Here is a 17,654-nt window from a genome sequence, read left to right on the forward strand (position 1 = left end):
TCCAGTTACTTAGCTCTGCCACCATAGCGCAAAGGCAGCTACAATACATAAATGAATGAACTTGGCCATGTTTTGCCCAAGGGAGGCTGGGCAGGCCATATTTTGCTAGCCCTTGTTCTATACCAAAACGGAGGAGCAAAAACAAACTAGGTTTTAGTACTTGAATTCCAAGACTGAAAAGGCATAGGAGCCTGTTACAGTCAGAGCCACATGAGATATTCCAGCTTAGCTAGATTGAGATGGAATGGCAGTGAGACTAAGAAAGATCAGAATAAAAATAAAAATAATGGATGTGAGTAAGATGTTTTCGGCATCTACAGAAATTCTGTGTGTGTACACACACACACACACTTAGAGCAGCCAGGAAATAGTACACTTGTTGGCCTATGAAGATTTTTTTTTTTTAATCTAAGTGACTCCTTTCCTCTAAGCTCTTGTAGCAGTGATTTACTATATTATTTCATTATAGTTTCATGTATGATACTTGTATGTTGCTTAACCAAACTGATAGCATTTTGAACGCTTGGATTGTCAGCCTCTGATTGTCGGCCTTGGATTGTCATACTCTGACTTGTATCCTTTTCTGTGCAAGTATCTTGTACATAGATGTAAATCAAATGATTATTAGTTGATCATTCAAAAAGTTCTTCCTTCATCCAAATATTAGCCTTTATGTTTTTGTTTTGAAATGTATATATTGAGGTTGCATGCCTTTTATTTGATATACTCTGTTATTCATGAGAAAAATGTCAGTTTTCTAAATGCAGTTTTTTTTTAAGATTTTTATTTATTTATTTGACAGAGAGAGAGAGAGAGAGAGAGAGAGAGAGCGAAAGAGGGAACACCAGCAGGGGGAGTGGGAGAGGGAGAAGCAAGCGTCCCGCTGAGCAGGGAGCCCAATGTGGGTCTTGATCCCAGGACCCTGGGGTCATGACCTGAGCTGAAGACAGACGCTTAATGACTGAGCCATCCAGGCACCCCCCAAATGCAGTTTTTAACCTGATAATATAATATAATACATGTGTTATTGGAGAGAGACAGAAGTAAACATTTCTATTTTTCCTTTAGGTTGACACCGTCAGAATTGTTCACATTCATTCTGTCATCATCTTGCGACGTTCTGATAAGAGGAAGGATCGAGTGGAAATTTCTCCAGAGCAGTTGTCTGCAGCCTCAACAGAGGCAGAGATATCCTTACTGGCCAATAAGAAGCTTTTATGTGCTCTGGGACTTCCAGGCCAGGCTTCTCTGTTTGCTGCCTTAGCCTGTTTGAGGAGATCTCACAGGTTTTCTTCCTGGTGACTCTTTCCCAGTTTTCATATTTACCCATCAGATCCAATTGTTTTGTTAATCAGAATTTCTTTCCATTTTTCCTTTTGAGTGACTTTTATTGGAAAAATTAGAAATTTCTAATGTTCCTACTCTTAAATGTCAAAAGATCCCAGGGTCAAATCCTGTGACAATGAACTCTGTGGGGGAATTCCCTCCTTCCTTTCATTCCTCCACTGCCGCTCTCTAGTCCCCTCTGCCCCTCTCCAAGTTTTCCTAATAAGATTTCGTTTCTAGGCCTTTGACAATCTTGGTCTCTATTTTTTGGAGAGATTCTCTTTTGAGGCTGCCTCTCAAAAAAAGGCATTGCTGAAAACTGAATGCAATATTCCATGTTAAATATAACCCAAAAAGGATCAAATGGGACATGCTTCCTATGATCGGGATTCCATACCTCAGCTATAGCAAGTTAAGTTTGCATCAATGGCTTTTAGTAATTCATTATTTTTTTGATTGTTTATCTTGTCAATTAAAAAGTAACTTTAAAAAACAGGCGGTTCACATGCATAGTACAATCTTTAAAAGGTACAAAAACATGTACAAAGTAAGTATTTCTTTCCAACCTCTGTGCTCCAATTTCCTCACGGTCTGTCCCTGGACATAACCAGGGTTATGAGGTTTTCATGTATCCTTACAGGTGAATTCTGAGCAAGCAGAAACATACACAAATATTTTCTATTTAAAAAAAAACGAATATATGCTAGCTTATGACTTTGCTTAACGGTGTATCTAGACAATTGTTCACATCGGTACATAGAGGTGCCTCATTCTGTTGACTGCAGAATATAGTCCTGGATGACCATCCTGTCCTCATGCAGATGTTTACGTTCGTAACCTTTTACATTACTTGCATTTCACAAATGTGTGCAAGTATCTGTACAGTCTAGTGCTAGAGGTGAAACTGCTGGGGCACAGGTTATGTGTACGTGTAGCTATAGCTGTTTAACCAGTTTACTCTCTGGCTGTAGGCAAGAGTATCTGTTTCCCTACACCTTCATAAACACTGTGGGTTATCACAGTTTTTTGTTTTTGTGCTACCAGGCCAGGGTATATCAAAGCTATTGATTGGCAAAAAATTGTATCTTATTTCTTGCAATTTTAATTAGCATTTTTCTAATTATGAGTAAATGTGATCAGCTTTTAATTTTTAAGAATCATTTATTTTTCTCAAAATTATCTGGTTATTTCCTTTGCCCATCTTTCCATTGCTTTGGAAATCTTTTTCTTAATAATTTATAGGCACTCTGTGTTAAGGAAATTAGCCCTTTGTGATAAGGATAATGATTTTTCTCAGCTCATTCATGGTTTGTGTGTATTTCTGCAGTCAAATTGTTTTTGCATTTTTATATAATCACATGTATCAATCTCTTATGGCATGTACCTTTTGCATCTTTTTTTAAAACTCTATTTTGCAATAATTATAGATTCATGAGAAGTTACAAAAATAGTATAGAACGGTCCTTGTACCCTTGACCCAGTTGTCCCCAAATGCTACATCTTAAATAATTGACAATATAATATGGAAACCAGAAAACTGGCATTGATACAACGTGTGTTGTTCTATTGCCATTTTGTCACGTGTAAATATATATGTAACCACCACAGTAGTCAAGATCACAAAATTGTTCCATCACCATGAAGATCTAATTTATGCTCCCCCTGTATAAATCACACCCACTCCCTCAAGCTCCCACTCCAACCCCTGGCAGCCTCTAATCTGTTCTCCATCTCCCAGAATATAATTGTATAAAAGATGTTTATTATTGTGATTATATATTATTATATATTGTAACTTCAAAATGAAACTAGTCCATTCCCCAAATGGGGGATGGCTGGAAACACTGTTGCATGTTACTGCTCTTTGACATTGCAACGACTATCTGTTAAGCATTTACTAAACATCTTGTGTGGATTACCTCATTTACTCTTTACTGCTGTTGGAAGCGGGATTTCTGCAGTCTGCAAGCTGAAGAAATGGGTTTAGAGAAGTTAAGTAACCTCTTTTGGCATTAAAAAAAATATTTGAAAAGTATTCTTTCTCAGGATTTACTGTATAGTAAGGATTATTGTGTTTTAATGTAAGTAATTTGCAGGAAAACAAATCAGCATTTTATAAGATACTAGCAGCAGTCCCAATAAGCAGCAAAGAAAGGGATAGCTTCTCATCTCCAAGTAGAGCTCTTATCTCAACTTAGAGCCTCAATAGAATTATGGGAAATTTTTGTTTCTAGAACAAAGGAGGAAAATATTCTTTAGTGGTATATTTCTAGACACACGGGGAGACCAAAGTGGGGGTCTTTGTTCATTTGGTCTCCGAAACCATCCCAATTGCTACTGTTGACGCTGGCAGGCTGCCAGAGAGAAATCAAACGAATTTTTAAAATTTTGTGTTTCTTTTTCAAAACTGTGAGTAGGATGGAGCTAGAGAGAGAAGATTACTCAAGTTAATAATGTAAGTGAGTTCCAGAGATTTAGATAAGCTTCTTTTCAGATAGCACAGTGATAAGTATTTTAAGTGATCAAACATTAGCTAAATTGGATTAAGAAGATATAGCTATATACAATAATGGAAGCCAGATGGATTCTATTTTTATTTTTTATTTTAATTAATTAGTTTTTAAAGTAATCTCTACACTCAGCCTGGGGCTCGAACTCACAACCCTGAGATCAAGAGTTGCATGCTCTACGGACTGAACCATCCAGGTGCCCCAAATTGATTCTATTTTTAAAAAGAAATACCTTTGGCTTTAAATGAGAGGTCTGGGAAATTCTGGGTATTGACCTTATTTCATTCTTTTGTTGACATTAAATTGTAATAGGTTTATTTTAAACCTCAGGATGCTTTCTGAGCCCTTATTAGCATCACAGATTTTGTTCCCACAAGTTGAAAATACCTTGACAGACACACAGGTTGGCTGAACTAACAGGTCGCCCTATGAGAGTTGTGGGCTGGTATCATTCCCATCCTCATATAACTGTTTGGCCTTCACATGTTGGTAAGTATTATAGGCTTGCAATGTTTGTTGTTTTTATTCGTCCATTTATTTTTAAAGATTTTATTTATTTGAGAGAGAGAGAACAAGCGGTGGGGAGCGGCAGAGGGAGAGAGAACCAGACTCCTGGCTGAGCAGGAAGCCCAATGCAGGGCTTGATCCCAGGACCTGGAGATTATGACCTGAGCCGAAGGCAGACACTTAATTGCCTGAGCTACCCAGGCGCCCCATGTTTGTTGTTTTTAGAAATCAGTGTCATCTTTCTCCATTACATGAACGATGGTTATTTTAAATCATACTTTATCCTTAAACAGGTGTCCTTATTTTTATTTTGCTATGTTTTAAAAGTAATGATTTATGTCATACTATTTTTAATAGAGATAAAATTTTAGCACTCCATTTTGACTGTATTCAGGACACCATTACTAACTAAAGCCTGACAATTGGCTAATATAAAAAAAATTGTAACTGAAACTTGCTGACTGCTGAATACCCCTGTCCAGTACACTCCCATTCGGAAAATTCAAAGGTGTGTGAGGGGTGAAATTTACAAAATTGAGGTTTAACACATATTCCATCCTAGCTGTTGAGACTCTCAACCTACCTCCTCACCCCACTAATCAGTGTAATGTAACAAAATTGTTTTCTCTCTGTTTATCTTTACTGCTTTTCCTGAATCATGGTCATTTGTTGTTGTTTCTACCTGACTCTTGAAAGAAGTAGAATAACTTTGCTTGGGGAAGATGGACTAACATTCTTGAGCACATAACCATTTGCTAATGGTTTATGAATGTTTTCTGCTCTAATCCTCATGGTAACCTGTGAGTTAGAGATCCTCCCCGCGGTGTACTGAGGAGTAAACTGATGCTTACATGGGTTAAGTGCTCTTTCCACTGTGTTCTATTTCTAGTCATAGGGGCTTGAGATGATCGTAAAATCTATATTCATCTACGCCGTGGTATGAATGTCAAAAAACCAATAGCGGTGCAGTCTCAGACTGTAATAATAGATGAGTGGTCCTCTGTATTTAGAGTAATGGGTGGGAGGGATACTTCTCAGAATCAGCTGGGAGAGTTTTTGTAAAATGTACCTGTCTTAAACTCATCTTTCCCAGCCTGGATGTGCTATAATAACCTCTAGGAGTAGGTCCTAGGTGGGTATATTATGAAAAGACTTCTCAAAGAATTCTGGTGCATGGTCCCAGTTAAATACTGATATAGAATAAGGGAGATAGTAGACTTGCTCTGTTTCTTGCTGACAGAAATTTACCTGACCTGCTGTTAACATAAGAGTGACATGCCTAAGATATCTTGTATTAACAAAAAATATATTATGAAAACAGTTTTTTCAATTGGAAAATAAAAAAGATTGAAGCTGGAACTTGCAATAACAATAGAGGTGTTTTTAAACCTATGTTTCAGACTTAAAGTTGATAAAATAATACAAAGAATTCCTGATACTCTCCCCCCAGATTTGCCACATTTTCTTCCTTTCTATCTTCATGCGTGCGTGTGCGTGTGTGTGTGTCTGTGTGTGTGTGTGTATGTTTTTTCTGAAGTATTTGAGAATAAGTCACAGCCAGTATTCACCTTAACTCCTGAATAGTGTTCGGTTTGAATTTCCAAAACTCAAGGATATTCTCTTACATAATCACAGTGTATTTATGAAAATTGAGAAATTAACATTGAAATAATATTATTAAGTTACTGACCTTATTCAAATTCTTTAGCTCACTAATGTCCTAATAAGGGTTGTTTTTATAGCTATAAATGTATTCCTGTAAAACCTTAATATCACTGAATAAATTCAGTGTTTGATTTGATCTAACTTTTACTCAAAAATAATAGTTATTTTTTTCCTGCCACCATTAACACTAAAATCAGATTTGCCTCAAATTTCTCCCATGGTAGTAGCATAGCCAGAAAGAAGTAAGTACCAAGCACTAATGAAAGAAAGGTTGGAGTATATATATTCCTGAACGATATTGTCACTATGGTAATGAGTAGAATGGAGAATTTTCTGGCAAAAAAAGAAACTCTTAAGAACTTAGGGGGAAAAAACTTTATCAGTCTCTAAAGTAGAACACCCAAAAAGTGTTCGGAATTCGGAGAACGATTGAATTTTCCTCTCAGGGGCAAAAGATCCAAGCTGTTCAACAAGAACCTAGGGAGGCATTTGCAGTGCAAAGTCACTGCAGAATGTAAATGAACAAAAAATCAACTCTAAATAATGAAATGATTAAGGAGCCAAATGAAAATAATTTAACACAAAATAAATTTGGAGACTAGAGCATTGACATCTTACCTTAAAAAAATAGTAATACCTAACTGGGTAAGGAAAAGGAATAAATAACAAAATGGAATAAAGGCAATAGAAAGTTCAGAGAGTTATTACAACACGGGAGTTGGGAATAGCAGCTTTGGATTCTGTCAGGGAACAGGTCTGCTAGAATCTCATTTCAGTCACTTACTAGTTGAGAAGATCTTTTAACTTTTCTGTGCCACAGTTTCCTCACTGACAGAAAAGGGGAAAGTCTTATCAGAACAGTATATGAAATCAGGTACAAGGCATTCTGTCCCTTGCTTAGCACAATAGCAAAGATAGATACCAAAGCATTTATCTGTACAACTGGACATGGAGAAAGCATGATTAATTATCTAAAGTTGAAGGGCGGACAACACCGGAAGGATTAACAAGAATACTGAGATCTCAAAACTATAGATAAAACTAAAGAAAAAAAAGAAAAAATCCTCTCCCAGCTAAACTGGTGTTCACAATGACTAGATTGTTGTGGACTTCCAGAGCCTAAGGAATTTTGTAGATACAGAGTTACATAGCTCATCTCCAAATGGCTGTTTAAGAATTGAGTCAAACAGGCGCCCTGTGTTAGCAAGTCTTAGGAAAAAAATGAGTGATGATTTAAAGTATGTACAGTAATTATGTTTAATAGGAATGACAAGTGAGGAGTGAAAAATGATTATTCAACAAATTTATAAGATACCTGAATAGAACAATGTAGTCACAGTTTCTTGGTTTGTACTTTACGATTTTGTGAGGAAGAAAAACAGCTAAGGAAATAAAGAGTTAACAACAATAAGGAAGAAATAAAGAACATTTGCACCAGCAGGTTGAAATAGCAAATGTAAAAATAAAAGCCTTAGGATTAAGAAATAAATAAAAGAATAAAATGTCATTAAAGACAAGCTTTACAGAGAGGCAGACAAACCATAAGAGACTCTTACTCTTAGGAAACGAACTGAGGGTTGCTGGAGGGGAGGGGGTGGGAGGATGGGGTGGTTGGGTGATGGAATTGGGGAGGGTATGTGTTGTGGTGAGTGCTGGGTGTTATGTAAGATTGATGAATCACAGACCTGTATCCCTGAAACAAATAAGACATTATATGTTAATTAATTGAATTTAAATTAAAAAAAATAAAGACAAGCTTTAAACCTAAAGATTTTAAATTAAAAAAAAGACAAGCTTTAAACCTAAAAAAATAACAGGCTAGGTTAAGCTATATGGAGAAAATAAAAGTCACAGTTACATCATTAGCAAAAGGGTAAGCGAGAGAAGATAGGCCATTCTGTAATAAAAGGCACAGTAAATAACGAAACTCTAATGATGTTAAATTATGTTCCCCACCATAGCAGTAAAATGTACAAAGGACAAAGTTTTACATGTAAGGAATAAAATGGAAACTGGTTTGGAGTAGAACTTGATAACACACTTTCAGAATCTTATTCCTTCAAGAGTATAATGTGAATCTTTTAGCTTTGGATTGGGTTTTGCAGGGAAGGAGCGGGGATATAGAGAAAGTATATGAACAAAGGCAAGGGTGATGTGGGTCAAACACACCTGCTAACACTTTAAAACTTGATTATTAAAGAATTTCAGACTTTCAGGGGCGCCTGGGTGGCACAGCGGTTAAGCGTCTGCCTTCGGCTCAGGGCGTGATCCCAGCGTTATGGGATCGAGCCCCACATCAGGCTCCTCTGCTATGAGCCTGCTTCTTCCTCTCCCACTCCCCCTGCTTGTGTTCCCTCTCTCGCTGGCTGTCTCTATCTCTGTCAAATAAATAAATAAAATCTTAAAAAAAAGAAAAGAATTTCAGACTTTCAGAAAAATCGCAACAACAGTATAAAGAACCACATTCAATAATAGTTAACCTTTTATCAGTTTTGCTTTATCATTTTCTGTATACACACACAATTTGAGAGTAAGTTTTAGACATGATGCTCCTTTATCCCTAAATACTAAATTGTGTATTTCTCAAGAACATAACCACAGTACAATTATCAAAATCAGGAAAATTGATGTTGATATCATCCTTCTAGGTAATCTACAGAACTTACTCAAATTTTGCCAATTCTCCTAATTCTGTCCTTTGTAGCAATTTTTCCTTTCCAGTCCAGAGTCCATTCTCAGATCGTGCATGGCATCTTGTATCATGTCCTTTTAGTTTGGTTTTGGACCAGTTCCTTAGCTTTTCTGTCATTCCCAACCTCTGAACTTACTTCCTCCTTCACGTTCAGCAGATAACACTGCTTCCTACACTATTTATTTACTTTTTTAAAAGATTTTATTTATTATTTGACAGAGGGAGAGAGAGAGCACAAGCGGGGGGAGCAGCAGGCAGAGAGAGAAACTGGCTTCCTGCTGAGCAAGGAGCCCAATGTGGGACTCGATCCCAGGACCCTGGGACCATGACCTGAGCTGAAGGCAGACGCTTCACTGACTGAACCACCCAGGAGTCCCTGCTTCCTACTTTTTTTTTTTTTAAGATTTTATTTATTTATTCGACAGAGATTGAGACAGCCAGCGAGAGAGGGAACACAAGCAGGGGGAGTGGGAGAGGAAGAAGCAGGCTCATAGCAGAGGAGCCTGATGTGGGGCTCGATCCCAGAACTCCGGGATCACGCCCTGAGCCGAAGGCAGACGCTTAACCGCTGTGCCACCCAGGCGCCCCCCTGCTTCCTACTTTAATAAAGGAAATGGGAGTCATTAGAAAGGAATTTTCTCCATTTCTCTTTACTCACTTATCACTGGGCTCATCTCCTTTTCCTTCCTCTTAGCTAATACCCATCTTTCCACTCTGGCTCTCAATATTTGCCTCCCATGACTTGAAGAACCTCACACTCTACATTGTGCTTCTCTCTCTGACATCTCTGTCCCTTTCCACTGTACTGGATTTTCCACATAATTTATTTGTTCCTTCAACAAATAAATTTGAGTGTCTACTATGTGTCCAACCCCCCTCCTCAGGGTGCTGGGGATAAAGGAGTGAATGAGAAAAACAAGGTCTCTGCTTTCATGGAGCTTTACATCATGTTGAAAAAAAATACTTGCCCATCTCACTTCTCCTTCAGGTCAAAGACATTTCTCACTTTTCATTCACACTCCTTACCCTGCTCTAGTCTGCCTTCCAGTTCACTGAAAGTCATCAGTGACATCCATGTTGAGAATCTAGTAAACATTAGGGGTGCTTGGGGAGCTCAGTTAAGCATCTGACTCTTGGTTTCAGCTCAGTTCATGATCTCAGGGTCCTGGGATCGAGCCCTGTGTCAGCTCCGTGCTCAGTGTGGAGTCTGCTTGAGACTCTCTCTTCCTCTCCCTCTTCCCCTTACTCACATGCATGCTCTCTCCCCAAAAAACAGACAAAACAAAACAAAAAAAACAGAAAATCTAGTAAACATTTTAAGTCTCCATCTTATGTAGCATTTGATACTACAATGATTCTACTCCTTTAAAAAAACACTTCCCAATTAATGAGGAGTGCTTGGCTCTTACGGATAGAAACTAAGCTGAGGCTGAGAGTTGAAATACCTTGTCTGAAACCAGAGATGGCTCATAACTGGTGGAGTCAGTATTTGAACTGAGATTTGTATGAATTGGGGACCTAGGAATTCTATTGCATCTCAATTTGGTTAAGTGGGAGTGCGATTTATGAACATAGGAAATGGAGGAGGAAGTGTAGGTTTGGTGGAGAAAGAGAGATAGTTGAAGTTATGTCATAACCACACCATTAACTGAAATTTTATCTATACACAGTTTGCAAAAGAAAAAGGGAAGTGATTTAAATTGTGTAGGTTATTTCATAAATCTCATGAGACTTGGCATGGTTTTTAAGTTATTCTTATATACACTTTATTGTCTTTGTAAGTGTATATTAAAAGGAGAAATTTACCTGTAGCTATGTTTGTAATTTTAAGATCTGCTCAGTTCTTTTTTATGGAGTGAGGTAATTTGCACTGCAACAGTGATGTTAGGTAATTTACCACCAAAGTTGGGTTAAATCAACCTCCTGTGACAGATACAGGCTGCAACTCTAGTTAACTTTACAACCAATCACTGTAACAAATTACATTTTCACAAACAAGCATTCTGTTCTAGAAGTTACAAGTCAATACTCAGAATCATGATAACCAAATTTTATGAAAAAGTTTTTACTCCGAAAGACAGGGGGGAGAAGTCTCAATGTTTAAGAACATACTGCCAGAGTAACTGGGCATAAGTCCCTGGACCGAACCACACCCTTCAGCGTTTTGTTGTAATACCTGATCTTTTATGTCCTTCGTAAACAATGGTCTGAAGACCTCTGATTTTTTAATTTAGCCTCTATTCAGTTTGGGGTAATCTTTTAACTAATCCTTTCAAATATTGTTCTTTGGTGCCTGTTTATGATTTCCTTTTCTAAAATTGCATAACCATATAGTGAGGTTTTTGTTTCTACTCCCTGCAGTGTTGGTTTTAATTTTGTTGCAGTCTCTGTAAGAACTTCCTCCATAATAGTTCTACATTTCCATTCTTTATTGTCAGGTCTCATGTATTCACTTCCCTAAAAGATGTCCATCAAAAGGCTTATTTGAGGGAGCTGTGTGTCTTCTTCCAGGGCCTTCCTTTCTCTTTGAGTCCCCTGGAAGAAGTTATCAAGTGTTTGGGGGCTAAATGAAGAGTTATTAATCTAGCTTTTCTTATTTAATTGCAGACTTCTCATGGTACTCTTCCCTCACCTAGTAAAGTGTTTACGCTTTGACAGTCATATCGTCCTTAGGATATATCTCTGTTCTGCCTGTAGAATCTGAATCCTGGGAGGACGGTATGCTGCTATTATCTTTAAATTTCCATGTTTGTGAGATATAGTTTATTGACAGCGTATTTTTATTTTTGTTTATTTGCAGATGTCCGCACGCAAGCCATGTACCAGATGATGGATCAAGGCTTTGTAGGACTTATTTTTTCCTGTTTCATAGAGGATAAAAACACAAAGGTATTTGTGTGTGTGTGTTTGTGCGTGTGTGTTTACACACACACACAGAATAGAGAAAAATCTTTTTTGCAATTTTAATAGGGTGGCCAGGGAAGGTTTCAATGAGAAGGGTCATTGAGTCAGGACCTGAAGAAAGTGAGGGAGCAAGTCTTGTGGATTTCTTGGGGGAAGAGCGTTCCAGGCAGACGAAATAGCCAGTGCAAAGACCCTGAGGTGAGTGTGGCATGTTCAGGGGACATCAAGGAAGTCAGTGTGGCTACAGTAGAATGAGGAAGACCATGGCTATATGTCCCAGTTTGCCTCTGTCGGTTCCAGTTTTACCCCATTATCCCAGTCTACTATTTAGTTAGCACCTTTCCTTCTTGGAAGTGTCCTGTTTGGACAATAACTCATTTGGTCATTCTACAATGAGGTCTGAAAGATAACCAGGGGCCAGATCTCATGAGGCCTTTGATTTGACTGACTTGGGAAGCCACTGGAGGGTGACCTTATGTTTTAATGGGATCTCTCTGGCTACTGTGTTGATAGTAGACTGGACAGGGGGTGGGGGTGGGTGCATGGGGAAGGAGGGAGTGCAGAATCCATGACATCTGTGAAACCAGTTAGGAAGATACTGCAGTAATCTAGGCAAGAGTTGATGGAGGTTTGACCATGGTGGTAGGAATGGAGGTAACGAAAAGGGGCCAGGTTCTGTATATATTTTGATGACTAATAATAGTAACAAGTGCTGCCATTTATGATCTGTCGTATTAGGTGTTTTACACAAATATGCTCTAACCCTGACAACAGGTCTATGAGGATGATTATTAGTTTTTAAGATTTATTTATTTTAGAGAGAAAGACAGCTCTGGGGGGAGGGGCAGAGAGAGAGGGAGAGTGAACCTCAAGCAGACTCTCTGCTGAGCACAGAGGCTGATGGGGGCTCGATCTCACCACCCCAAGATCATGACCTGAGCTGAAATCAAGAGTTGGATGCTTAACTGACTGAGCCATCCAGGCGCCCCAAGGATTATTATCTGCATTTTATGGGTGAGCCAAGCTCAGAGAAGCTCAGAGAAGTTAAGAGAAGTTAAGCAGCCCAGTAAATGGCTAGTCTTGCCATTCTCTATGTAGAGTGTTTCTGTTTGAATTTTATGTTTATGTCAAGAGGTTTGACTATATGTCAATTCAAACAAAAAGAAAATTACTGTTTAACATCGTAGGAATGAATTTTGCCAAAACTATCAAGTATGCTCTGTCCTTTAGTACATTAATTATATTGTCAGAATTTATATTAATAATGAATATTGTTCATAAAAATCACTCTTTTCCAGAAACAGTAATCTTGAACTTTATATTTCATATGAAATGATTTTAGCTTTGTCATCCTAAATGTATTATCATTATAAATAGTTGAATAAGTTTGTCAGCTTCCAACAAAGCAGTTCAAATGCTCTGGTTCTTAGTTTCTCGGTTCTCATGTTTATAAGAAATTCCCATGTTGACTGAGTTGATTTATGGCATCTTCCACTTCTAGAGGGTCTTCAGATACCCCTCATGCAAGGGTACGAGTATTAGGTTTGAATCTACTAAAGTGCTATACCTGCTTCAATATTAATCTTTCTCTGTGTGATCTTTCTTTCTTTCTTCCTTTCTTTCTTCTTTTCTTTTCTTTTTCTTTTCTTCTCTTTCTCTCTTTCTCTTTCTTCTTTTTTTTTCTTTTAGACTGGCCGAGTACTCTACACTTGCTTTCAGTCTATACAGGCCCAAAAGAGCTCAGAGTAAGTATGACAGAGATGTATGTATGTACGTACGTACGTATGTATGTATGTATGTATTGGTGGGCTGATTTTCATTCCAGGGAATTGATTGTGCAGACCCAATTAAATAAATTATGCATCTAAGTAATGGAATAATATGCAGTCATTAAAAATATGAGGAAGGTCAGTAGTAATACAGAAATACCTGCAAGAAACATTGTTAAATAAAAAAGGCAAGGTATAAGAATAGTAAGTATAGCGTGCTGCCGTTTGTGTAAGGATATGGAAGAGCAATATATACACCAACACACCAGCACACTTGCTGGTAAATACATAAAATATCTGGAAGGAAACACATCAGTCACCTCAGCAGAGAAAAAGTGATGTTTACTTTAATATCTCTAAATAATATGCTTTTCATACTCTTTCTCGATTTACTAATTTTAGATGTTATCTATTCTTACTATGTTATTTTGAGGATTAAGCTCACATACCCTGCCACATCTCCATTTCCCCCAATGTAGTTGTAATACTACTTTTTGTTGTTCTGTTGGTGACTTTTCTATTCTTAAAGTTTGCCCCTTTATTTATTCTGTCACAACAGACAATAGACAATATCTTTTGGCTCCCTGCTGTTGCTTATATTTATGCTATAAACCTTTATATTTTCACAGTTGCAAACATCTGTGTTATGTGTTGTAACCATAGTTGCATTTTCTGTGCTTTCTCTACTAGTTGACTTTAAGAGTAAAACATAAAGTGTTTATGTTATTAGGATTATGTAAGTGTTATTCCATGTAAAACCAAGCAGTGTAAAGTAGTCTATTATGATTCCATTTCCTTTCTTGAATAGCTTTTTGCTTTTTCATGGGGTTTTTTAATGGCTTTTCTCTCCTTATTTTTCTTCCTTTATCACCTCCCTGAGTTCCAAATTCTTAGGAGTAATATAGAAATCTTTGGAGTCCCTGCTTTTGCTAGGATCATTCCCTGAAGCCCTTCATCTTCCTACGTTAGTCAGGTCTTGGCTGACACCCTGGAACTTTCCTTCATTATTCTTCTTGGTTAGATCCACTGATTTCAGTGGATTTCATTTCATTTCAATCTACTCTCTGGATTTCATGTCCATCTTTCTTGGTTCACTCTTTCTAAGGAAGGTGTGCATTTGAGTCTTTTACCAGTGTAATTCTTGTTCTTTTATAGGGTACTTTTTTTTCTTTGACAGCTTTTGGGAACTTCTCTATTCTTGTGAAATTTTATATGATATAACCAGAGTGTGGATGTTCTATAATTCAGACTGCTGGCAGTCAGTCCTTCAACTCTGGGAAGTTCTATGCTATCATTTTCTTTTGTCCTCAGATAAAACAATCCATGTATTCCCAGTTCCTGTGAAGAAAAAATCGTATTTATAATTCAACCCAATCCCATCATTTAAAGCTTTTTCAAGTGCAACTCAGCCTTTGGGGGATAATTTCTCATTCTTTGAGTTACTTCCCTTTCTCTCCATTTTGACTCTAAGATGGCATTTGAAGTATTGGGCAGATGAAGTAAATGAACTTATGCTGTAGGGAAAGGAGACTTCCTGGTCTCCTGCTGCTTTTGGGATTCAGGGCATGAATCCTTCTATTCATGGTTAATGCCCACCTTCATTTGCCCAATGTATTTCTCCTCTCCCATGGAGTTGAAGCCCCGACATAGATAGCTTAACAGTTTCCCCTCCTATGACTACCTGATTCTCCCAATAGGTTACTAGGACAGTTGTGTCATATCCTTTTCTCTATTCTTTTTTTTTTTTTTTTTTTTTTAAAGATTTTTTTTTTTTGACAGAGATAGAGACAGCCAGTGAGAGAGGGAACACGAGCAGGGGGAGTGGAGAGGAAGAAGCAGGCTCACAGCAGAGGAGCCCGATGTGGGGCTCGATCCCGCAACGCCGGGATCACGCCCTGAGCCGAAGGCAGACGCCCAACCGCTGTGCCACCCAGGCACCCCCCTTTTCTCTATTCTTTGATAAATCTTTACCCTGTTTTCCCTTTCTCTTTGTAGAACTGTTAGTCAGATACTAAAGGTCCTAGATCAACAGTAGTGACTCTTTTAACTCATATTTTCTGTCTTTCTTTTTTTTATTGTTCTGATTTCTCAAGTATATTTTACAGTTTATCTTCCAGCCCTTTCATGTAGCAATTTTTTATATTTTTAATTTATAAGAGATTTTTCCTTGTTCAGTGGTTATTCCTATTTCACAGTATCCTATTCTTGATTCATTGATATGATAGTTAAATAGGAAATGTTAAATTTTTGTCTGTTTTTTCAGTTACCTGTTTCCTCTGTGGTAATTTTTCTGCTTATTTTTTATTATATTTATATTCATAAAATATTTATAATATTTTATTACTTATTTTTAAAAATATTTATTTTCCATCCTCTTTTAAGAACAAGCCAACAAAAACATGAGTGATTGCTCATTATATGTGGCCTTAGCTTGTCAACAGGAGGCTTTATTTTAGGGTGAATGAGTTGAGAGCCATCCACTTTTCTCAGGGATCACCAAATGGTAGACTTCAGGTATCTTTCTCGGGATACCAGTCTTAGCAATTGCTACAATCCCAGACAGTTTATTCTGTTAGTTAGGAGAACTTTTACTGCTGCTGCTGTTGTTGCTAATGATGATGATGGTGATTTTGGCTTAAGAATGGAAGGCTAGTTACTAAACATTCTGTGTATACAGAGGACCAGTTATCGAAGAGCACAAAACAGGATTAACTAGAGTCCAAAATTTCTGGCAGGAAGACCAGAAAGGGTAGCCCCCAGCAAGTTACACAAAGGGAAGAGTATGTTAAAGCCAACTTCATAAAGTTGTTTATAAATTTCTGGGCCCACTTGTGAGCCATGTGTATATGGACCCGATCCTAATTAGCATAAATGATAACTGAATTAACTGGTAGACCACCACATAGGTCCCACACTAACTACTGGGTGGTATACATGCAGGAAAGATCTGAAGAACACTAGAAATGCTCTGAATATTGAACTGACATTGGAACCACAGCCCACTGTGGAAATTTCAGCCTGAACCTAACTAGGCAGATGGCCTGCTAAAACAAAAACAACAACATTCTCTGTAGAATATAAACAAGACATAGTATATCTTAAAAAATATTCAAAATACACAGGATATAATTCAGAATTGCTTAGCATGGGAAGAACCACAAAAGTCTCAACTTGCATGGAAAACAATAATCAACAGATGCCAACACTGAGGTGACAATGATGTAGAAATGATCTGATAAACACTTTAAAGTAACTATTATAAAAATGTTTTTAAAAATCACAAATACTTCTGTAACAAATGTTTAAATAGAAAGTCTCAGCAAACAAACGCAACACTTAAAGAACCCAGTGCAAACTTTAAAACCAAAAAATACAATCACTGAAATACAAGACTCACTGGATAGACTCCCAGGAAGCTCTCCATAAAAGCAGTGAATAATCTGGCAAAAATTGTCAGAATGAACTTTATTAGAACTGTAGAAACTAATCACAACTTTATAGCAATCAGGCAAATGCTTAGTCAAAAAAAAAATCACAATCTCACATTTAAGGAAATCTCTGTTGAGTCTCTATATGGCCACTAAGCTAGTGGGACAGAAATCTCAGTGGCTCCACATAACAAAGAATATAGATTATGAAAAATTAGTTCAAAAATCAGATAAAATAAGAAACTACAACAAACCCTAGGGTGGGGTAGAGTCTGATTTCCACTGTTAGAGTGTTATAATATTCAAAACATCCAGTTCTAACAACAACAAAAAAGGCATTCAAAGAAACAAATTTTGGGCCATAAATAGGAATAAGGAATTAATAAAAACATTCCTGGAGGAAGCCCAGACATTGGAATTACTAGACAAAGACTTTTAATCAGCTATTTAAAATATTCTTAAAAAGCTAAAGGAAAACCATGAAAATGACAGAGGATATCAAATAGAGAATATTGGTAAAGAGGTAAATTATAAAAAGGAACCAAATAGGAATCCTGGAATGAGAAGTATAATAACTGCAGTAAAAAATTCACCAGAGAGGTTCAACAGCAGATTTGAGAAGACAAAGAATCAACTGATATTACTGTCTGAGGAGCAGAAAGTAAAAAGAATGAAGGAAATTGAACAGAGCCTAAGAGACCTGTGGGACACTTTGAAACATTATCAATATACTCAAAATAGGAGTCTCAGTACAAGATGAGAGAGAGAGAGAAAGGAGCAGAAAATGTATGTAAAGGAGTAATGGTCAAAAAGTTCCCAAATTTGATAAAAGGCATGAAACTACACATCCAAG

The 17,654-nt window shown here is 37.4% G+C and overlaps 1 protein-coding gene across 3 annotated transcripts in view; it reads left to right on the forward strand.

Annotated features, from left to right (window-relative positions):
• The window catches only part of BRCC3 (BRCA1/BRCA2-containing complex subunit 3), a 61,755-nt gene that overhangs the window by 5,017 nt on the left and 39,084 nt on the right, over positions 1-17,654 (forward strand). For all 3 annotated transcript variants that reach the window (XM_034649664.1, XM_002930251.4, XM_002930252.4), the window contains 4 exons: positions 1,069-1,188; positions 4,238-4,325; positions 11,501-11,589; positions 13,294-13,349. In XM_034649664.1, coding sequence (XP_034505555.1) covers positions 1,069-1,188; positions 4,238-4,325; positions 11,501-11,589; positions 13,294-13,349 — 353 coding nt within the window. The remainder of the gene's footprint in view (positions 1-1,068; positions 1,189-4,237; positions 4,326-11,500; positions 11,590-13,293; positions 13,350-17,654) is intronic.

This window comes from Ailuropoda melanoleuca, chromosome X (genome assembly GCF_002007445.2).
Source record: "Ailuropoda melanoleuca isolate Jingjing chromosome X, ASM200744v2, whole genome shotgun sequence".
NCBI classification, from domain to species: domain Eukaryota; kingdom Metazoa; phylum Chordata; class Mammalia; order Carnivora; family Ursidae; genus Ailuropoda; species Ailuropoda melanoleuca.